Source organism: Pezoporus flaviventris, unplaced genomic scaffold (genome assembly GCF_033815535.1).
Source record: "Pezoporus flaviventris isolate CSIRO_AGI_PZ_B2104156 unplaced genomic scaffold, CSIRO_AGI_Pfla_v1 ptg000005l, whole genome shotgun sequence".
In the NCBI taxonomy this organism is placed as follows: domain Eukaryota; kingdom Metazoa; phylum Chordata; class Aves; order Psittaciformes; family Psittacidae; genus Pezoporus; species Pezoporus flaviventris.
The window spans coordinates 16,327,795-16,351,274 of NW_026892553.1; the positions used below are offsets into that span (position 1 = coordinate 16,327,795).

The 23,480-nt window shown below is 35.8% G+C and overlaps 1 protein-coding gene across 6 annotated transcripts in view; it reads left to right on the plus strand.

Moving 5' to 3' along the window:
- PCDH11X (protocadherin 11 X-linked) overlaps nt 1–23,480 on the plus strand; it is a 491,394-nt gene that overhangs the window by 81,764 nt on the left and 386,150 nt on the right. Inside the window, exon 5 of one of the 6 annotated variants that reach the window (XM_061446158.1) lies at nt 1,210–2,193. The exons of the other annotated variants lie outside the window; for them this stretch is intronic. Coding sequence (XP_061302142.1) covers nt 1,210–1,215 — 6 coding nt within the window. The 3' untranslated portion in view covers nt 1,216–2,193. Of the gene's footprint in view, nt 1–1,209; nt 2,194–23,480 lie in introns of those variants that run through there. 6 annotated transcript variants of the gene reach the window in all.

Genomic DNA, 23,480 nt, shown 5'->3' on the forward strand with positions numbered 1-23,480 from the left:
TATTACTGAGATAAAGCTGGTCAAAAAATGCTTTTCCTCTGTGGAATACTTTGAAGAAAAACTTCAGAATTGTTCTTTTAACATGTCTTTCACTGGAAAAGCGTGGACATATGTCTAGAATGGGCCCCCCTTGCCTCATAGTAGAAGACAAAAACAGCGCAAACGGGATGTAAAGAAAAATGTTTTGTATGAGGAAAAAAGTGAAGTACTTTGAATAGGACACTCAAGTAAAAACTAATTCAGAGAAATCAAAGGCTTCCCCTCTGCCCCTGGCCCCCAGTAAGAGCTTGCTGACTGAGTTTATGCTGAAGTTGGAAGATGAAGTTCCAGCATTCATAACTGGGTGATTTTTTGTGTAAGCTAGAATAAAACACAACTCTCTCTTCAATAGCAGATGCTTTAGAGTAGTAGCAGCATAGATTTTCTTAAACATTAAGTGCATTTTGCCTTCATTTTTCAGTGGGATAACTGAAAAGTTTACTCTTATCCTCATGATCCAACTTTGTGGGTTTTTCTTAAATGACCTAGAGCTATAAACCATTGCCAGCAATACTGCCTGGTTTAGATAGAGCCTAATTTTTGCATTTCTTTCTTTTCCTGTTTTCTGCCAGCATGTATTGCACTCAATAATCTGCAGTTGATAGCAATTTCCTGACCAGGGAGTGGCTAGCATCTTGGTGATGATGGTATTGATGGTGTTTTCCTTTCTGTGAAATAATAGATTTGAATGGATTAATTTATGTGATTTATTTTTTTTTAATGACTCTAACTCTGTTGATGATAAATAGAGATCAAGGATGCAAAATACCTCTTCAAATCAAAATATTTTATGCTCTTAGGATCAATGCTCTTGAATGAAGTCTGCTAAACCTCTGTAAAACATGTTCTAGGTGGTATGGGAGTCTTTGAATAGCCATAATCTTGCAACACCACTTGGGGTTTGAAGCTGACAAAGCAAAAAAAAGCCATACCTAGTTTCTTTTTCAGCATTTTTGCTATGGGTATATAGATGTGTGCAGGTCTTTGCTTGTGTATAGAAACCTAAAACCACAACACACATCAAAAAAGGTTGGTTAGAACCGCAGTAGCTCCGTACTTCTCAAATCCATGCAGTGATTGACAGGGTAGAAATTTGGAGACAAACTTTACAATATGTGGGGAAAATTATGCAGGAAAGGGCTTTTCTCATGCTGTTTCTCTGTTTGCCAGCTCTGAACGCCATCGCATCTGATGTTATATACTGAAGTCGTACGTGTACACAATGATGTTAAGCCAGCAAACATGAAAACAAGGAAATAGCACGAGAAAGCCCTTTGTCCTGTCTCTGATTGCCGAAGAAATTTATCGTCTGATCTCCAGAGGGGTTTGGAAGTGACGATGAACTGTTCAAGCTGCCCTACTGAAAGGTATCCAGGGCAAGAATTTTTTAAAAAGCAAAGACAGAGATTTTAGTACGTTGTGCTATAGTGTTCTATAATGTAGTTTTGCTAAGAAAAAAGTAATGTGACCCATCCTTCTGCACAATTGGTGATTATGGTAAATCTATTTTGCTTGTAATCATCCTCTTGTCCCAGTTTTCTTTTTTCTTTATTTATTTTAGTTGAAACAATTAGGAATTTTGTTTCTATAAGTATATTAAAGGGAGCAATAAATTTTATTCATACATTAAAAAGAGAATGTAAAGTTCTTTATACTCCCTGCATTTAAAATAAAACCAAACAAATTGTTGTCACTTATAGCACCATTATCCATGTTAAGAATTAAGTGTTATTTATATCTATACCATAATATTTTTAATGATGATATTGCTGCTATGGATCATAAATAGAATTGATCAAATCACTGCTTTCTCATTTTACAGGCACAGTAATAGTAGTAAAAAATGAGTACTTCCTGCTTTCTTATCCGCAACATTTTGTAATAAATAAATAATCACCTTTTAAATAACTGGAAAGTATTCACTTAACTTTTAAAAATAAAATCCAATTTGCTTGCTGAAGTCTGGCTAATGTCTGTGTAAAACTGCCATACGTTTAACCTTTTGAAGTACTTTTATTTAAAACAACAAAGTCCTGAGTCCAGTGACTTGGCTTTCAGTGTGATAAAACAGGAAATAGCATACGTCATTTTTTCACTGTTAGCCAGCACATGGGGGAGAAAATGGCCTAACATTGGTTACCCCCTTCCCCCCCCCCCCCCCCCCCCCCCAATTTTTTCTCTATGTAGTTAACTTTTTAAAAATTCAAATTTTCTACGTGATAATTTGTTATTTAGCACGGCTCATAAAAGAAAAATAAAATCTGAGTCTTGTAGCTTTGTTTGCAGGTCGGTTGCAGGTTCTTGTATATTGCCTCACATTTTAGGGAGTAATGCTGAATATGTATCATCTATTATATTAGAATTTCATATGCAATGCGAAATCTCTTAGGAAGCAAAGGAGTATAAAGAACCCTGTTTTCTGCACTTATATGAAGACATGTAACATTAGTTTGCTAGAATAAAATGAAATACAGACACTGCTTTTAACTGGGATGTATACAGTATATATAATTTCTTTTAAAGAAAAAGTTATTAATGATTCATGAATTAGACTACAACATGGAATTCTTACACATTACTATATGTTTGATGTAAAGATATTTATAGGCTTGTACTTAATAATCACGTTGCCTCAGTTCTTGGACTGCAGAATGTCTACCATGACTGTTGCCTATAGTTTGCTCCACATTTGCTATCTGGCTCTTTTAAAAATGTGTATTTGGCTATTTGATCTGTAAAATAAATCCTATTAATAATGAAGTACGTATTGTAATTCAGCATATTGTATTGCATAATTATAGCTGTGACTGTTACAGAAGATTTTTCATTTCTGATAATGAAATAATTTTCTTTGGAGGAAGTTTATGTATCTGTAAGACAGTTTTGCTATTCCTATTTATCATACCCTTGCAGCATTTATGTTTCAAACTAAAAACCCAACGCTTTCAGTTATTAGACATACAGTAATGATATTTATTGACTCAATGCCACAATTCAGCCAAGTTGCTTTGGCTTGAAAGTTCATTCATAACATAGCAAGAATTTATCCAAGAAGTTTTTACTGTAGCAAAGATTGGTCCTACCTATTGCTGTGGAAGTTGTTAGCTTAAGTGGGCGATGGGAAGCATTCAGAGGTAATGGTTAAGTATAATAACCCCTTAGCCTAGAAGAGTTGTTTGTCGGGACGATTGCAGGATTTCACAGACCTTCAGTTTCTCTTTTTTTTCTATGGTATTTGAACCTTTGGATTTCTGTTTTTATGATAATTTGTTTGGATTTCCTCGGTGAGAGACTCATATACATAAAATTAATGTTTGAATAAGAAAAGCACCAAACAGTTTCAATGCTTATATTGTATTTTACTCTTTTTTCCTTTCTATTTTTTTTTGGCTCAAAGGATACTGAGTTGAGATACTGAACTAGGTTAATCTAATCTAGCCTTAAGCATGTAACTTAGTCATCTCAAGTGGACATCCATTTGCCCTCAGTTTTTACTCTGGTATTGAAAAGGTATAATTATACTATAGAAGGTTATTCTGGTGTTAGGACAGCATGCCCTCTAGAAGTGCCTACATTCTTACACTGAGTATGAAGAGAACGTTTTATAAATATCTTTTAATTTAAATGTGCCAGTTATGTGCTTGCAGAGCAAAATATTTTCTGTGAGATTCCTGCTTGTTTTGTTTTTAAGCAAGCTGAAGGTCTGCAGTTTTCCTAGTATTTCACTGGTCAAATCATTCTAGTCTGTCAATCAATGATTCCAACAGAATTTGAAAGTTTTTAAAAAAAGGTACATGCATGAGATAAAAGGTACATCAAGCAGTTTATTGGTCCAAATTGATAATCTCTTTTAGTTCTTTCCTGAGTCAGCACAGCCAAATACAATAACCCTCCAAATGCACTGAGGGAAAGGCCAGTGACCACTTAAGTGGTATAGTTTCATGTTTTTCCTCTGTTTGGGTTGTTTGTTTTTTTTCTTTGCATGTAAGTATCACTTTAAAAAAAGTAATTGTTTCATAGCCTGGCATAAGTCTTATTCAGAGAGCTCATTTCTTTCTGATGGTTAAATGCGTTCATGAAAGCATCATGAAAGCTTAATGCATAGTGACCAAATATGTATGTGTGCTGAATGTAAATTTTTACACTTTTCAATGATGTGAAGGCGAAAGGGAGACCAGTCAAAAACATTCCATATTCAATTTTGGGTTTTTTAAATGAATATTAAGATCCTGAGTCTAAGTACATGTGTCAAAACCAACTCTGTTTCTTAAATGTTTTCACCTACAGAAGTCCTGTTCTCTGCATACAAGTCGAGTAAATTAAGAGCAGAAGTCACTGAGTTGACCACATGGTGCTTTTGAAATTGACAACTCATGATATTTTCTTTAGAATATTAGTTGTATTTTCTGAGTTTTTTTTTTTTCTTAATTGTACTTTAGACTGCAGTTATTATTGCTCACTATCATCTCGGTAAACTTCTGAAGAGATTCTTCCCTATATCCAGTGCACGTTGCCAGCCCTGTCTAGACAGGTCTGTGTCTCCCAGTCAAGTTCTAGCACCTGGTTTTGGTTAGTTACAGTGCTATGTGTGGCTCAGCAAAAAGAATAGTTCTTTATTTATTGCCACTTTTAGAGAGTAAATTAATCACATCACTGCTTTTAACCCTACAGTGCCAGCGGCCAAAGACGACTCAGGTTTGCTCTTCTGCATCCTGTGTTGTACTTGTCAATGCCTGGATTTCATATGGATGTGAGTCTACCAAAGCTCAATGCCACTTGATCTCGGATGTGCCCTGATATCAAGTGAGTCACTCCAAGGGAAAGCAGTGGCACACTATCTGCAGTTTGTATGAAAGCTGCCTATCATATCAGAAAATATATTGGACTTTGGAAGCTTTAAATCCTTCTGAATAGGAGTGAAGGACAGCTGAAGGGCAGTAGGTGCTGTCAGGAACAGAGCTGGTTTGTGATGTAAATAGAATTATTTTTTTAACATAAACAGTAATGCTGCGGGGTTTTTTGTTACACATTATCAGTGAATTCCCATTTTACCATAAAACACAGATTTATGGTAATTCCTGGTCTTAAGTATTATTTGTAAAATCTTTTTAACAAATATTTTTAATATATATATTTTCCTTTCTTATTGAATTATGGAGCACTGTTCCTTTTATGTCATTTCTAAAATAAATTTTGTTTAAAGATTATATTTGTATACCTTCTGGAGAAGCACTGTTTTTAAACACACTTCTAATCTGTTTGCTTAATGCATGCACAGTATCAAAGCTATATGTATACTGATATTCTTTACATTGATCAGGAGCTATGATTATTAACATAACTTCACCACACAGATACTGTAAAGCTTGCCAATAATCTATCTACAGAAGTGTGATGCTTATGAAACCTCATGCTGCTTACCAGTACATTTCTTTTGTTTAGGTTTTCTTCAAAGAAATCTGGTCTAAGCAGGAATTTCAGGAGTTGCACTTATAACAATGTTTACGTGTCTGTGTGAATGTTTCTACAGTGTTTAGTGCTAAAAGAGAGCAAGATAGTGCTTATAAATATGTGTATCTTGTGTGTGTATGTATGTATTTTGTGTGCATGTGTATATAAAGAAAGAGCATGAGGGTATATATAGATATTTATCACAGCAAAGTTTATAGGCAGTATGTATTACACAGGCACATACCTACAGTTATATTCTATCTTAGTACCCAATATATCTGCTAAGAAAGATAGCCAAACACTAAGGTTTTCACTTGACCACGTTAATTAGAGATTTGGAAAGGTCTGTCTTCCCTTCCGAGAATGTACGCTGTTCTCACTGTACTAGTAAGTGACTTGATAACCTGGAGGTTAGGATGCAGTATAAGTACAATTTTGAACTACAGTTCTTTTTCTTTCACTGTTTCAGTTTTACTCATTCTTACATTGTCTTCCACTTTACTAAAATACTTTTTTTTTTTTCTGTTACATGGAGTTGTTCTCTTAAATCTTGCCACTGAAAATGTCACGAAAACGACATTTCTCTCTTCTAAATTGTGAGCCTCTGCTTATTTCATAAATACACATGTAAATAAAGTTCAGTTACTTCTATTCATACAGATGGATATTAAGTAACTGTGTTATCAGGTATACTGCTGCCTTTCTTTTAAATAGGTTTTATTCTTTTGTATTTTGTATGTTTTTTTTGCTTTCATAGAAGGTGTTCATTAAAGCCAAATAACTTCCAGTAAAAACTGAACCATGGTACCAAAGATAGGAGGTTTGATTTCCTGTCACTGAGTGGCAACTAAGAATTATGTGGGGAATTTCAGTCTGTTTTCTCGGTACAGTTTTCATCCTTTCCCTGCCAAGAGAAGATGTCCATGATTGTCAGGTGGATGAACTGCCCTCTGCTTATGCTCTCTGTTTCTTTCTGGGCTGTGATGTTGTTTGACTTTGTTCTTGATATGATCACCAGAGTCTGACATGAAATTTGAATCTAAGACCTTTCCTCAAAAGAATTTCCTCCTTTTTATTGTCTAGGCTGTACAAACCCCTCCCTTTTATCTGTGTGCATCAGTAGCAAACAAGTTGCGGGCATGCAGACACGCTGACACGAATATGGATCTGAAAGACTTCAGTCATAAACTTTCCCCCACAAAAATACTTTTCCTACGTTTGTATCAAATCACTGATGGGTGGATTCTTCCTTTCTCTCTTCCTCCTCTATTAAGAAGCAATAACTGGGGACAAATTCTGGTCTTCGCAGACACTAGTGCATGTGTGTTTCAGATAAACAATTGACCCAAAGACAGTGCTTCAAACAGGTGAATGGAATTTGGAACATTCTTTCCTTTGAACTTTTAGGTGTTGGAGTAATTGGAAATACTGATGAAAATATGTCTTCCATGACTTAGACATACTTTATGGGGAGAAACAATTCATGGGGAGAAAAAAATCCTCTTATTCTAACCAGATACTGTCATGAAGTCTTTAACTGTTATTTTGTATTAAATAACACTTTAAAAAATTAAAATATAAACTGATTACAATTAAATACAAAATAACAGCTCATTTTCTGGTAGAACTGGAATAGCTTCTTATAAGCATAAATCTGAATATTTTGTTTAATTTTAAGATATACCAAAATTTCCACGTTATTTAGGAGTGTGCCATTATTGGAGTTGTACTGGAAGATTCAACATGAATTTAAGAGGACGTTTTGGCTTACATGTGCTATGGTAGTTTAATATTTTGGGTGTTGGACACTCAAATTGCTCTATATTTTCAAATCAATCTTTCGATAAGATGATGTTTAAGATCTTAATTGCTGAGCTAAAAGAAAGCATCTTAAAGTATTTGAAAGAAACTAATGGAGTACAACAGTAGTATTCATTCTTGTCCCCCAGGTAAATGAAAAATACCTATACCTTGGCTATTCAGTGCTGTATATCTTATGTGATTACCTAGCCAAAGGTGCCAGGGTCTGCATAAGCAAGGTCATGATCATGGGCAGGACCTAGGCTATATTGGGATAGAAATGCGATGAGAGATAAGGAATATCTTGTTGGTGTATAGTTTTTCATGTTATGAGATAGCTCTATCAAAATCTCAAGTGCCACATTTGAGGCCTTTACAGACGTAGTTTTCAGTCACATTCTGACATAATTTCCTGATTGGATTAGTGTGGATTTATTATTATGGCTAAAAGTAGCAGAATGTTGCCTACTGACTTAGAATGTATGCAAGTGCATGGGTCTGTGTTCATATCTGCATTGAAAAGTCTGTTTCATATCAGGTTTATTGTGTCTTTAAGGTAAGATGTCTTGGTTGTATTGTTGACTGATTTTTATTGTTTGTTAGAAATTCTGTTTCTCTCCCTTTGAAAAGTAATGCATTTTGAAGTGGAAGTGAAAAAAATGCAATTTAGGATTGAAAAGCATATGGTACAGTTCTCTTTGCCATATTAACTGGATGAAAACTATTTCAGTTCTTAAGTTCTTCAGTTCTTCTGAAGTTCTTAAGTTGTGGGTATGATTTACCTTTTTTCCATTTTTGAACTTACCTGAGGTAAAATTATAGCTCTTGTATAACAATAAACAGTCTTGTAGCTTTGTTGCATTTTTATTTCTTGAAATATATAAAACATAAAAAGCAAGTACTATTTTATTTTTTTTTTTCAGGTACCCAGTTATTATAACATCCATGTGTAGATTTTTAGAATTATACACCATGAAAGCATAAGCATTTTTTACCTTATATCCTCTGTTTTGAAAAGCATCTGGTTTTGGGGGTGTTAACATGAAACTCTCTGCAGCAAACATATCAATAAATCAAACTAAAGCTGGGAAAGTGCATTTCTATTTTGAATAAGTATATTTGTAAACAAAACTTGAAGAGGGGAGGGAAACATTGGATTATGTTCTCAAGCTTAACAGGAAGGAGGCAGTAACTTCTGCAGCCTGCTGAGATTTTGATTGCTATTGATTTCAAAGTTAGAAGCCAAACCCAGTACAATTAATTGAAGAAAAGTTTCTCCCAACTCATGTTAAACTCGGAACTCGGTGAGAGCTGCTGCCACTTGTAAAGGTATATCTGATACTGTTATTATCAGCAGTGATCAGCATTGTTGTTATTTGCTGTTGCATTAGTCCATGCAGCCAGCTTGATCTTTAATATTTTTTGAAACTGAGTGGGAACAATGGATTTACCAAAAATCCTACAAGAAAATCCTTTTTTTTTAATCCTCTCCCTCAAAATAGCTACTCTTCCAAATAAGGATATTTAATACTTCTCAGAAGTATGTCTCATTAGAGACACTGAAGTAAGATCATAGCTTCTATGTAGTTCTTTGTTCTTCATACTAAATATTTACATTTTAAACTCTTTATATATCATAGGGCTCTATCATGCATAGATACACACACAAAAAGAAGGTAATTTTCTAAATACATTTAAAATGCTTATTTTGTCTGTAAGGGAGTATTTGAGGATATTTATTGCTGTGTAGTAGCATGGCTGAATGCCTTTTTGAATGGCCCAAAGTAGATTTTTATTTTAATCTAGCAAAATGACATTGCGTGTAATTAAAACCATGGATAAACGGATTGGTGTTTACTCACACATGGGACAATCATCAAACCCACTAATTTGGAAAACATTAGGCTTCAGGCTTCCTTCAAAGTTACTGACTCAAAAGATAATAATTTCTGAGTTCTTTGGCCGTTGTATGGTTTGCTCTGGACCTCCTTGAGTTGACCTCAGAATGTTTCAGGGTGGAGATCCAAAACCTTTCTGAAACACTAGTTCCAATTTGACTACCCCCCTGATGAAAAGCTTTTCCTTGTCTTTATTGGAATTTCCCTTGTTGTGTTTAATTTAATCATGGAATCATAGAATAGTTAGGGTTGGAAAGGACCTTAAGATCATCTAGGTCCAACCCCCTGCCGAGGCAGGGACACCTTACGCTAAACCATATCACCCAAGGCCTCGTCCAACCTGGTCTTGAACACTGCCAGGGATGGAGCATTCACAGCCTCCCTGGGCAACCTATTCCAGTGCTTCACCACCCTAACAGGTTTCTGTTGAAAGAGCATGTGCATGCTTTACAGATTGATATGAAGTCCTTGAATACCAGTGAAACCTTTTCTGGGGCCTTCGAGAAAATCTAACAAAGCTTGTTTTGAACAGAAGTCATTAAAGTAGTTAAGTCATTCATTTTCTTTCAGGCATCTCTGTTTCTTTGACAAAAGTGTGCATTGTATTCCAGACAGCATATGTGCCTGATTGTACTTCTAGTGATTTTATTGTGAGCTTTCAAAGAAGGTTGTTTCCTGGCATCCCAGTTGGGAAAGATGGGAAAGGTGAAAATTTCTAGTCAGCTCTAGTGAGACCTGCCCACGTTCAGGTGGTCAGTCATCTGTCCTGCCTTCTTACCTCGAAAATTGCTTTGTTTTGAATGAGAAAACTGAACTGCTTCACATGAGGAAGCTGTAGCATAAGTTCTTTACTTAGTCTTATTTCTGTCTGTATCTCCATTTTCCTCTTAATTTCTAGATACTGAACAGTCTTCAGCTGTCTCATCATGCTTCACTAGACATGTCTTCATCTTGTTCAGCCTTCATGTCTTTTGCAGTCTTTCTGTTTAAACGCATACGGTAGTATATTGTATGCCCACACTATTTCTTTTGGGTGGCTCCATATTATTGCTAATTGTAAATTAATTTTAAACTAATGCTGAAAACCAAGCATATTTTGGAGAATTTGACTGTGCCATGTCAATATTTTCAATAAAATACTTTTTCCTATTTAGCCTGCTTCTGGAATCCTCTCGGAATTCTGAGATTAATACATTTCCTATGCCCATGGGGGGGGGTGTGTGTGTGTCTTGGAACTAGATGATCTAAAGGTCCTTTCCAACCCTGTTTTATGATTTTATGTCAGTACAAATATTTAATAATTCCGGATTCTCAAGTATAGAAGTGTCTCAGTGGAAAACAGAATATTAATTGCTTTTATGGATCCACTTTTTAAGCGTAAATACCCAAATGAATTCAATTTACTTATAGGTGTAAATATTTTAAATACATCTATTTATATGGATTTTTAGGGTAAAGCCCAAAAGAACACTGGTTTTTGCTCATTTGTATGGCTCATCAACTTTTGTATTTGTCTTTATTTTATAAATATGTTGTGAGTTTTCAAATGGATTCCATCTGGTTCTACTAGTGAAAACACTGATAAGTTGCCAATAGTCATGATTGCTTCACTCAAAGTGATGAGCAAATCAAACCTTTTCAGAAACTTATCATGAAGGTTAGATATTAAAAGCAGATAGAAATGACAGAATAATTCTGTCAATAGCAAATAAAAAAGGAAAATGCAGTTGGAGGGAGAAAATATTCTTTTGATGTTTTCTGTATGCAAGATGTACAATGGTGTAATTATCTGTTCACTTTCAGCTACCAAGCATGATTTAGTAGTTACAGTATTTTGGCTTTGAAACACTGAACATGGATAAGACGGCACGTGCTCAGTTGTGTAAGGGTTCCAACATCTGTCCTGACAATCCTCTTAACAGAAAGTCTTTTTGGAATTAGGAAATGGCAACATGAGTTCTGAAATGGATATGAAAGAAATAGGGTAAAGGGGGAGAAGGGGTTTGGAAGAAAATATTTCATTATTTTATTGCCCCTTTTTAACACATTAACTGCTTGAACTGTTTGTTTTTGTGATTCCAGATGGTAGCAAGATGCACATAAATGAATAAAATGAAATAGAACAAATCAAATGCTTGGCTGCTGTTCAAGAGCAGCTAAGGCTAGAGCTTTATTAAATTCACATGAGGATATGATAACTGTGGAGTTTCACAGAATGAACTGCAATAATATTACTCAGGAAGAACATAATTCTTCTTCAGATAGATGGGACAATCTAAAATTTTATAATGGAAAAAACAAAGTCCCTTTGGAGTTTTATTTTCAGAGGGCATTCAGTACTTGAGTGCAGTCTGTACCTGTACCACAAGCAGAATCAACATGCACAATCCATTTGCACATATCAAAAGTTCTAAGGGTTTCTTCTTTCTCACTGACTAGATGGAGAATGCTACAAAGCAAGTTACTTTGTTCAAAGTTAAAACTGTTTCCTGTGACATATTAAAGTCCCTTTAGGAATAAGCATATTTGTATTTCAAAGGATGGGGGTTGGGGGGAAGCATTAGTTTTGAAAATTACAGAAGCACAGAATGGTTTGGATTGGAAGAGATGTTAAAGCCCATCCAGTTCCAGCCTCCCTGCCATGGGCAGGGACATCTTCCACTGGACAGGTTGCTCAAAGCATATAATTTATCAAGTCCTGCAGATCTTGGTATGTACACTGATGGCTCATGTAAAGTAATTCATTCTGTCTCAGTGGAGTAACTACATGGATCAGGAGAATAGGGGAAAAGAAATTCCCTTTAAGGAGAAATTCACAAACATGGGGAAGGACATAGTTCTTGCTTGCAAATAGGTTTTTGTAAAATTGTCTATTTGAAAGGTCAAGAAGATTTTGAAGCTTTGAGATAGCCTAAAAGGCAGCTCTGGTATGACAACTTGGGTAGTTGGGTTGGTTTTGTTTGGTTTTGTTTTTTAAGAAGTAGGTTTTTGTTTTTTTTTTTTTACACCTGTTTGTCCATTTGATGGAAGGTGTGAAGTAAGTTGGATCCTCAAATTCTGTTTAATAGTTTGAAATGGTTCAGTGATGGGTGCAGAAGCAGTGCAAATACATGTTATATGTACTGGAATTTTTGGTAACAAAAAGTATTTTATATGACACGTACTTGTATCCTGTTTTGTGACACATAAGTCGATTAAAAAAGATTAGACTGGTGACATCTTTTGATCTTGTCTATAAGACTTAGTTCCCTGGATTTCAGTTCTGCATTGAAATGAATGAAAGTGAACGTTTTGGAACAGAGAAAGGGAGAACTGCATTGAGAGAGCAGTAAGCTGTTTGAAGTCCAAAATGTAACTGTAACAGAAACTTTATCCGATTGTTCATTGTTTACTACTTATGACTGATACCTATCTTTACATTATATGTATTTATATTGAAGTCATTTTTGAGTAATATACAAACCCAGAGTGTAGTTTGCCATAATACAGGGCTGTACTGTATGTAGTACAGTGGTTACAAATTTTTCAGTAGGTGCAACTGACATTTATCTGTTCTCTAATAGGAAAAAGAACGTTGAAAGAGCATGGGAAATTCTTATAGGAAGGGATGAATCACTACCTTCCAAAAGTCAGGTACAATTAGAGTGGACATCAGATGGAAATGAAATAAAAAAAACAATAAAAAGTAACTGCTGGTTTAAGTGTTTTGATGAAATCCTTTGTAGTTGGTTCAGGTAATGTCAAACAGGTCAGTTTGGGGGGGCCTGAATAACTTGTTCACTGTTGTCCCCTTTGAAAAAAAGTGAAAGACAGAAACTGACTGCTTGATAAACTGAAGGTATTCATCAAAGCCAGAAATGCAGAACTTATTTGAAGGCACCTATGCTTTTTCCTGAAAATAATAGTCTAGTAGTCTATATAAAAAATAACGGCCAGAAACATCTGACATTTGTCAGAATAGGTAGATAACCTTTTCTCCTTGTGAAACCAGCCCAAATAAAATGTCTCAGATTTAATCTGAGCTGGTTTCCCCTTCCCTGTGTCAGTCAAGCCTTTCCTATTGATAATCTGGACAGAATAGGGTTGAGAGCACAAAGTCTACTTTTGTATTATTAAGATGAAAAGATTCTGCCAGGGTTTGATAACATTTGAGATGCAGAAGTTGTTACAGGAACATAATGAATAACAAATATATCTGCAAAAAGGACTTTTATCAAGATAAAATCCTGATGAAAAATGCCACTTATTCTTTATTTTCCATCAGGCGAGTTTAAAGACTTCAAGTCAAGAATGTAGATCTGTATTTAATGGAGATATTTAGTTTAGTACTCTGTGTGCTGAAATGTGAACCTTGCATTCAGTTGTTTCTCATCTGATCCAAGAAAAAATTTAAAACTTTGGTGTAGTTCTTTCATATTCAAATACAGAATATTCTATTAATGAATCATAATTTACCAGTGGATGTCACAACCTTATGGGTAAATCTGTATAACAAAGGAGTTCTGTAGTATTTGGACTGGCTTCAATGTAACTATTTTGTGGATTATTTCCAGAGGAAAAAGTTTCTGTCTAATCGCTTTCAGTTTGTTCACCTCTGAACTACTAGGTTACATGAGTGAAGGCATCAAGTTGGGTACAATGAACCAAAAGTTGCCATAAGCTAATTTCGTATAGTAGCTCATGATTTGTCATTTTTGTCATTCTGGTAGTTCATGATTTGTCATTTATTTTAAGATAAAAGAGAGTTATTAGTCTGTTCACTGTTTAATTGGTTTCTGTTTATTTCTGGTTTTATCTGGCAGCACAACACATTTGATCCTGACCTTGGTAGGACAGGGAGGGAGTAGCTTGAGCAGCATGTTCCACTACTGGTCAAAATAATGTTATGAGATGGGAATTCAGAACTGAATGTATTGTAACATTCCACAGGGATGCTGTTTCTGTTCTATGACTTGTGTGTGGTTGTAGGCTTTGTATGGATTTTCTTTTTTGTAACTGTTTTTGCCTTAGCCATTCTGTGGCTGGAGATTGGAAGAAAAAGAAAAAAGGTCAGAAAAGCTTATTAGCAAGGCAGTGATTGTACCAAATCCCTCACACTGATACAAGCCAACATTTCGTACATATTTCAGTAGCAGAAATGCTGGAAAAGGATGAGGTACCGTTTTCCTTTTCTTTTTACCATCTTTGGGTTACTTAATTCTTTTTTGCAAATTCAGAACAGATTGGGTGACATACTGGATCAGTAAATAAGTTGTATCAGGCCTCAGCTGTCACAAGCTGAAGCACAAGCTTGGTGAGGGAGAATAAGCCCAGCACATACAGCCTTATTATTCACTTCAGGTTGTGTAATGCTTGATGTTGAAGACAGACATAAGATTCTCACAGTGATTTCTTCTAAGTGATTATAGCTTCCATTTTGAATGCCTGTGCAGGCAGCAGACATACCATCTTTTTTATGAAGGATTTAGGTAGGAATCCATTTCTTCTGTAGCAGGTGAAGGAAGAGATGCACCTAGAGAATCATCTGCTATAGCTGTCTCAAATACCTAGTATAATCTGGAATGAGTCACCAACAGGCTTTCCTCTATATACTATAGGGGGAAACTAGACGAACACTAAGCTTTTAGATAGCTAAAGCTGAGTAAGATGGTTTCTGATATACAAAATGATATACAAAAATGATTTTAAATACTAAGGCTCACACAGGTGAAAAGATTTTGGAGCTGTGATCTCAGTACTATAGGCATATGTAGTCTGTCAGAAAGAGCTGGGGTAATTAAGTGATAGATAATGTAGAGAGGAATTTTCAGAGTGAGTATAAGTATTGTACTTGGGTATTTTCACCTCCATTGAGTCTAATTTTTAGGTGCTTATTCCATGTATGTTGTTGGAAGTTGTTTGTAATATTAGTAAATTTTACAGTGTAAAGAAAATTTAAATTCTCTGATATTTTCCCTTATTTCTGTAGAATAATCATTTTATATGCTGTGTTGTAATGAACATATTTCTTACCTTTGAGGTACTTTTTCATCATTATGTCATTTTTATATGTTTATTTCCATCAGTCTGATTAATCCCCTTTACTCTTTGCCATAAGCTGATACAGATTCCGGTGCATTCATTCTGCTTGCTTATTTGAGCATATAATTTGTTACCAATATAGTTACAAAGAAGAAAAGAACAAAGATTTTGGAGAGTATGCATTTACTATATCAGCAGATGCTCCCATACTGCTAGCAGACGACATGCAGTGGATCCTGATACATTCCAGGAATCCAAAAAACCGTGCCTTGGGAGAAAGTGTGAAATGTCTTCAGGCAGTGTGGATAGTATCACTTTCTTGTTTGCGAAGTTCACAGGTAGCAACATGCGTATTTTTATTTCCTTTGATAGCATCTAACCTAATGCCATTCGCTTTGCATTCTGACCTCACTCTTCAGCTCAGCCAGTTAAGCCTTCCTCAGTTCAGGGAGTCTCTTTGGCAACACTCCATTGCAGGACAAAGTTCACACAATGCTGTAAGAGAAGTCAGAGTCAGTGTAGTCTTGTAACTACTTGTAACTTGCAGCAAAATATTTTGGGAGAAGCACAGAATCATAGAATCAGCTCAGTTGGAAAAGACCTTTAAGATCATCAAGTCCAACCACTTCCCCAGGACTGCCGAGACCACCACTAAAACAATGTGCTGAGGGCCTCATCTACCCAGTTTTTGAACACTTCCGGGGGCAGTGAGTGCACCACTGCCCTGGGCAGCCTGAACACCCTTTCCTTATACCCTATCTAAACCTCCTCTAGAGCAGCTTGAGGCTGTTACCTCTTGTCCTATCTCCCTCTTGTTACTCAGGAGAAGAGACATATTTGTGCACTATTGGTTCATCCATATACGTGCAATACTGGTTGTCACTAGGGATGAAACCCATACTTCCTGAGATTAATAGTTTCTAAACCTTCAGCTGTTGAAAGATTTGTGAGTTCAATGGAACTTACATGCAGGATATTCTGAGCTGGAAGCAGAGTGAAACTTATCAAACCCTAAATAAGCTGTGCCGATACAAGCCACATGGAAGAGCAAAATTTTAGTGCCTGGTCATGTAACTTAATTTCCAAAAATACTAGATAGAAGTACTGCTATCAAAGCTTAAATTGAGTTAATGGCTTTAAAGAGCTCTTGCTCCTTTTGGATTATGCCAGCAGGACTGCTTTTGGAAAAACTGGACTAAGAATGATAATTTGTCAGTACACTAATTCCAAGGTGGGATGTAAATGGAGAATATCACATGCCTGTTTCCATTCCTGGAAACCTTTGGAAGACTGAGCAGCACAGTTGCATCCTTATGCAAAATGTGGGAGTAGGATTTGGAAGCGTGGTGATAGGAAGATAGGAAATGGACAATTCGGGGGGAGGTTTTTTTCCAAATTAAATCTAGAAACTCCTAAAATGTCAGAGAAAATCAGAAGAAACTTGTTGGCTTGCACAACTTTAGGTAAAGTCCGGGTATTTTGATGTGTGCTAAGTAATTTTTACTTTATCTTTCCTGTGCAGGGTGAGAATGATGCAGAAAAACAAATTAAATTCCACTGTAATGCCGTTCTGCCTTTTATCAAAATAGTCTATTGCTCTTTTAGTGTTACTGGATTTAGACATCCCAAATCTCATAAACTGCCATCCCATGAGGTAGTAATTAACACATTTATTGTGATGTCCAGAAGGATTTCACATTCTAATTAGCATCTGACAGCTGAACTTTACTTTCAGTGGAAGAGCAGCTCCTCTCATGTCAGGGTTTACCTATGTTCGATGATATGGTAAAGCTGCTCTTATATAGTGATACGAGAGAGGTTTCAAATGTGAACCTTCCAGAGTGGTCCTGATACACGTGAGATTTAAGGAGTACCAAAAAAACCAAACCCCAAACTATATTATAATCTAGTTTCTATTAGGATATTTGACAAAACATTATTTCTGATTGTTTTGTGTTCTGGTAAACCTTAAAGAAGAATTTATGTTATTACTGTTAATTATTTGGCTAATTTTTATTTCTTCAATGCCACATCTTGAATTTATTCTAAGGTACAGTTATTTTTTGATGCTTCATCTCATTTGTTTTCTTCTAGTTTAGAGAAATACCATGCTTTTATGGTCTGAATAAAAGGCCAAGGAAAAGGTACAGTAACAAAGAAGTAGAATGATACCCTATAAAGACATCTTTGCAATACTATACATTGTATTGCATTATATTTGTTCACAGCTTTGCACTGTAGGAAAACTACAAGAGAAAAAGAAGAAGCCCTAGGAAATGAAAGCAGACATTATCAGAGCATAAAGGGTCTTGCTAACCTTTACAAATGCAATGCAGTCCCACACGATTTTCTTCATCCAGAAGCAATTTGCCGCTCTTTAGCAGCAAACCAATCAGTTAATTTCTCATTTTGATGTATGGGTTGTAATTTAATGCAAAAAGAAATTTTGGAAAATTATAATAATGAAGGTTCATTTTCATTATGTCCAGTTTTCTTTCATTATTGGTTAATTCTAAGGATATATCTTTTTTTCCTCCCCCAGTGCCCTTCTCTAGATTACTTTCTTGCTTGTATGTGTTTGTGCACATGCCTTGAAATCAATGTGGTAGTCTCTGCTACTGGTTTCTTCGATCTTACCTTGCTGTATTAATTTTAGCTACAGAATCTTATAGGTTAAAATTTTAGAATCTTCTGTCCTGCACTGTGCTTTGGCATCTCATATTTTATTTCTTTGTTCAGTGGCAAAAGTTTAATATTGCTTTATAGAGATGATTTGTTTGGAGTTTTATACGAAACCAAGTCTTTGTGTGATCTCAAGTACTGAACAACAAGCAGAAAGTGAAGACAGTAATGGAAGTATTTTAGTAAATTATTGAAGTTCCAGATGAAGTCTCATTATCTGCTTTTAACTTGCTCTATTACCTACTTTTAGTGACTAAAGCGATGGAACTCAATTATCGTAGTGGATGAGTAGTCATATTTTACAGGGAAATCAGAGGAGGCTGGATTTGCTCAGGAGTTAAAGCTGCTGAGTGTCACTGGTACAGCATGAGGTCATACCTGTTCTTTAGATTCTTTCTTCTGTATGTGCTTAAGACAGGCTTTTCAAAACTATGCACACTAACTCCACTTTCACTTGCATAACTATTGACTTCTGGGGAAGCAGAGTAAGGTCAATGCATAAGGCTTTGCAAAACTCCATTTATCTGACTTCCATTCCAGGTTATCATTAAGAAGGTAGGCAATATGAGACAGGGAGGTTAACTGTAAATGCAAGTGTCATGGAAATGGCTGCAGTTACAGATGACTCCATTACTGTCACTCTTTTATCTAATAACATATTGATTTATTTTAAAGTACTTATTTTTTCAGGGTTCTGTACAGTTCTGAGATACATCTTTTTTAGCCACATGCCAAGCTGGTATGGAGTACACTGAGAATTATATCATTTATGATGTTACATCAAATCAGATAGTTCTATGTGGGTCTGTAAAGAAGCATTACATTCAGCTAAACTTAGTATTACTGTAGATTGCAGTTTCATTCTCAGATTTGAAGCAGAAATTACTTTGTTTTTGAATAATCAGAGATGTGTGTGTACATGTACATTTATTTTACTGGTTGTTTATAGATGTCTACAGGAAAAAAAAAAAGCTTAATTAGAAGAATTTAGGTATTCAAGAGTCAAGAAGAGCCTATTCTTAGAGCCATTAAAAGCTACGCTTCTCTTTGTTAATCCCCTGTTACATCTATTTACTAGGGTTTCTTTCTTACTGACAGGTTAAATTAGGACCGGATAAATCTAAGTTTAAAGAAGACCTCTCTAGTTTGATGGGACTAGGACAGTGGATTGATCCAAGGGAGTTGTAATGAATCAATTACCTTTGCTACTGGGAGAGGGAGGGAATTACCAGCATAGAATTGACAATCTGAACCCTCTTTTCATGAAAGGGAGATTACTAGGAAGCAGAAGAAAGAAAGGGGGGAAGAAAAAGGTTGCCTTCTATTTTAGCAGCGGAAATTGAATGTATGTACAACTGAAGGATAAAAATAGCTGATTAGTGTGGTGTTAAATTCTGCTGGTCATCCTCACCAGTCATCCCAACAAAGGACAAGTAGGATCTAATGAACAGTTTGTGGAAATCTGAAATTGAGCTAAAATAAAGTGTTGCTCAAGCAAACAAAAAGAGCAAGGATTCATTCAAGACATTGCCCATGTATACTTGGAAAACGTGAGAGCAAGGGTTAGATACTGTGGATGATGATGGTTTTAAATATGAGATTTCTTGATCTGGTTTTGAAGAGAACTTGTGTGCTATTCCTGAAAGAGCATGTTGCTGTACATTGGTCCATGTCCGTTTTCCCTTTGGAGACCTAAATATAAGGACATGCTTGAATCTGACAGAGGGATGTAAGAGGAAACTTGTAGTGGCCTGCTAATGTATTTATATGCAGTGTGGTAGATAAACATAGAGCAACATTCACTTGTAGCATGATCTGTTAAATCTCATACCAAAATTTGTTGAAAGAATGTTAACCAAGCTATTCACTGTAGGACCTAGCGATACTTTATTTGGAACAGTGTGAATCCCTACAGTCTGTTAAATGCTTTCATAGATTTTCTTAGTTTGGATGGCATAAGAACTCACTGTTTGGAAACCACTGGTGTTAGTTTGGCTATGTTTAGAACGGATATTGTGACTTAGTGGTCTTCAGTCTCCATTAGCTATGTTTCCATAGCAAGGACACAGTTTAAAATTGCACTGTTCTTACATGCCATACAAATGAATCCTGATAAGAGATAAAGTAGAGAATGCAGAAGTGTTTCTGAGTACAAGCCCTTTGACACAATCATCTAGAAGCCAAATCAGAGGTTTCTCTTTGTTGTGAAACATTTCTTGCTTGAATTAACTTACATACAGAAGCTGTCCTGAGGTAAAAGCAGTGTAAAAGGGCATATTAGTTTCACCACAGTGAAAGCTAGGTGAGGTCAGCCATGTGCTGAGGCATGGTGCTGGCTATGCCTAATTTATATCACAATAATATGAAAGAGTATCATCGTCTCATCTGTGTTTCTTTTTTGTTATGCCATGTTATTTTTTCTTTAGAGCTTGAATTTCTCATAATCAACTACTCAGAAGTAATAACTTTTTTTTAAGGAATGACATTACTTTAAAAATATACCTTCATTTCATGATTACTGCAATTTATCATCAGGAAGCAGCTTTTGCTAAATGCTTTACTTGGCTTCATTGGTCAATAGAAGATTCTAATCAAACAGCTATTTTCTGAATTTTTTAAGTTCAGTAAAGCCTAATTATATGCATTTCTCTCACCTTCCTAACCGCATCAAATGTACCAACTTCTTACAGTCTGGCAAGAAGCTTCTTAACTCTTCTAATTCTCTAAACTCTCATTCATGCTTATAAGGAATTGGTGGTATATTTTTCCTTTTACATCAGTCAAAATAGAAAACCGTAAGCAATAAATCTAATTCAGTATTTGAAAGGTTATCGCGTAGCCTAGGCTTAGTAAAATGCAAAAGCAGTTTCTGCAAATATTTCTGATACTTGTCTAAAATACTCCAGTGCTGATTTGACAACTTATGGACATCATTTTCTATCTTTAAACTGTAGACAGTGGTGTGGAAATACTAATATGGTAAGTTTAGTATGTGAGATATAACAAGTATAAAAAATTTGTATATGATACTTATTACTAATTTGAGAACAACGAGCAAGGAACTGTGAAAGGTATTTGCTATCCAAGAGCAGTCTGCACTTGGCGGAGGCAGCTGGGGCTGCTTTGGAGAACAGTGTGGGGAAAAAAAATCATCTAACAGAGAAAGTAAGGATGAGTTTTAATTTTATAGCTTGAAGAACCTACAATAAAATCCATTCCAAAGCAAAGGGACAGTTGTGATAATCGTAAATCGTGCTAAATTCCTGGTTAATATATGAAATAAAATTTACTTATTCCCCACAAAAATTTAGGCTTGATATTTATTAAAATCTGCCATTCTTCAGAATGAAATAGCACAAAAAAGAACAGAATATGAATTTGCTTTCCCATTTTCTAAATATTTCATATTCCTACAGATAATAGAAGTGCGTGTGAAGCAGTAATGCAAAATCTGGCCATTTGAATCTGAAAGATGCCAGATAAAAGTCTGAATCTTCATTCAGGAAAGTGCATCACTTCCATTTCCAGTCTGACTTGTACTTACTGTCAGATAGTGTCTGTCAAATTTTCATGATTAAAATAAATCTAAGGGTTCAGTCTCAGCTGAACGATGTTCTCTAAGGTCTGTTTTTCTCTACCTGCTTAGGAAATAAAGATGATGAATAGATACCATTCACATACTTATGAGATGTACACTGTGGCAGCTGGGTAGAATTATCTTTGTCTTTATTTCATGAAGTTAGTCCCCTCCTTTTTGGTAGCATGAGTAATATCTATGCAGTTCAGTTTGAGGTTTTATAATCTAGGAAAACTGCAGTTATAGACAGAATTAGAAATCTTAATTAAAAATACAGAAAAAAAACCCCAACCTTTACTTTGTGCATTTATGTACAAACGGTCACACAGATTCAAGCATGTCAGAGAGATCTTTCAAGATTGCATCTCAGTGATGCCAGGTACGCTGATTGCTGTGAGTACACTCTGTGAGTGTTACAGCATGACAGAAGGCTGTCTGTGACCCTTGAGTCATGAGCTCCAGAGACATACTATATCCCAGAAAACATAGAGTTTCACCAGAAGACATACTCTGCTTCCATTGCCTCTCATGATCCTAGACTTCTGCCTAGACTTCTGCCTAGACCTGCAGTGGAGACCTACTGTTATGCTTTGCGTGGTTTCCCATTCTTGCAGGTACGTTAAGAAGCTTCAGGCTCCTGGCTTATCTGTTTTCTACGCTAATAGGTAAGGAGTTTTATTCTGTATCTTAGAACATGGTTAAGGTAGAGAAAATGTAAATGCACAACCGTTTGTTCAGAGCATTTGGAATAGGCAACAAAATTACAGCCCTTCGTAAAGACAGATGAGAAAGATCACGTTATGTCTGATCCACTCATATAATGGTTACTGCAAGTTTCTTCCTCTGCATTCAGCAGAACACAGGGAATGCATGATTGGAATGATGGACTGAAAAGACCCAGCAGCATAAATTAACATAGCTGAACAGTTATTTTAATTCAAAGTAAGTAGCAGTGTAGTGACATTATACGGTGATTAGAAAAGTGGGAACATCTCTTAACTGGCCTTGTGTTCTGCCAGCCCAGGAACACATGTCTCAACAACTCAAGTGAGAAATCTTTAGTTCAGTTTTTAACATTAGTTCAGCTGTACACAATGAGCAGATTTGCCTCTCCTCCTCCAGGACTCACATTCAGATGATGCAGACATACACTGGAGTTGTTCAAAGGTACCGACCTCTGTCTCTCAGTGGACAGTGTAGCTGAGGCCTTAACAGTACTTGCAGGAGCGTTGCTGAGTTAGGAAACCTGATAAATTCTTTACCACCTTCTGTCCTTCAGAACAGGAGCTACGCTCAGTATCTGAGTACATCAGATGTAGGGGTGCTCTCTAGGGATATGTGATCCATGTCTGTGACTGGACCAGTGGTTCTTGCCCAGATTCCTATGAAGTTTTGAGGCTTTGTTAATTTTCATATGACATCTTACAAAGATGAAGCATAGTAGCTAACATCATCTAATATTGTCCTTTATATACAGAAATATTATCTGCTACATATATTTACTTCCACAGAGATCATCTGATAGGTTTCAAAATACTAACGTACATATAGCTTACATAAACAGAGACTAAGTTGGCATGAAATACCAATGTAACAGTGTGATTTCGCCACATTCAGAAATGAGTAACATACTTGGTCATGATATGTATAGTCTAGAAAGTATACTTGGGAATTAGCCCCTGATGGCAAGAAAATAATAAATGAAGTGATTGTATTCTGTACCAAGGTTAAAAATAACCTAATGGAGTTTTAATGATCTTGCTAAAACTGGAAAGCAACTGTTAGTTTTTCTGTCAAAGTGGGTCATTTAACCAAAACTTGATTGGGCAAAGGAATAGGCCATGTATTTTCTGACTTTGAAACTAGTTTATATATCAGTTTTATTTTGCATTTTGTTTAGCTGAGTTTTGTGAACACATTTTCCCTTAATGATTTTTGCGGCATACTTAATTAAGGACAGAAGTGTAACGTGCATGTCATACAGCAGTCAAGGAAGGAAGAAAGGAAGGGAA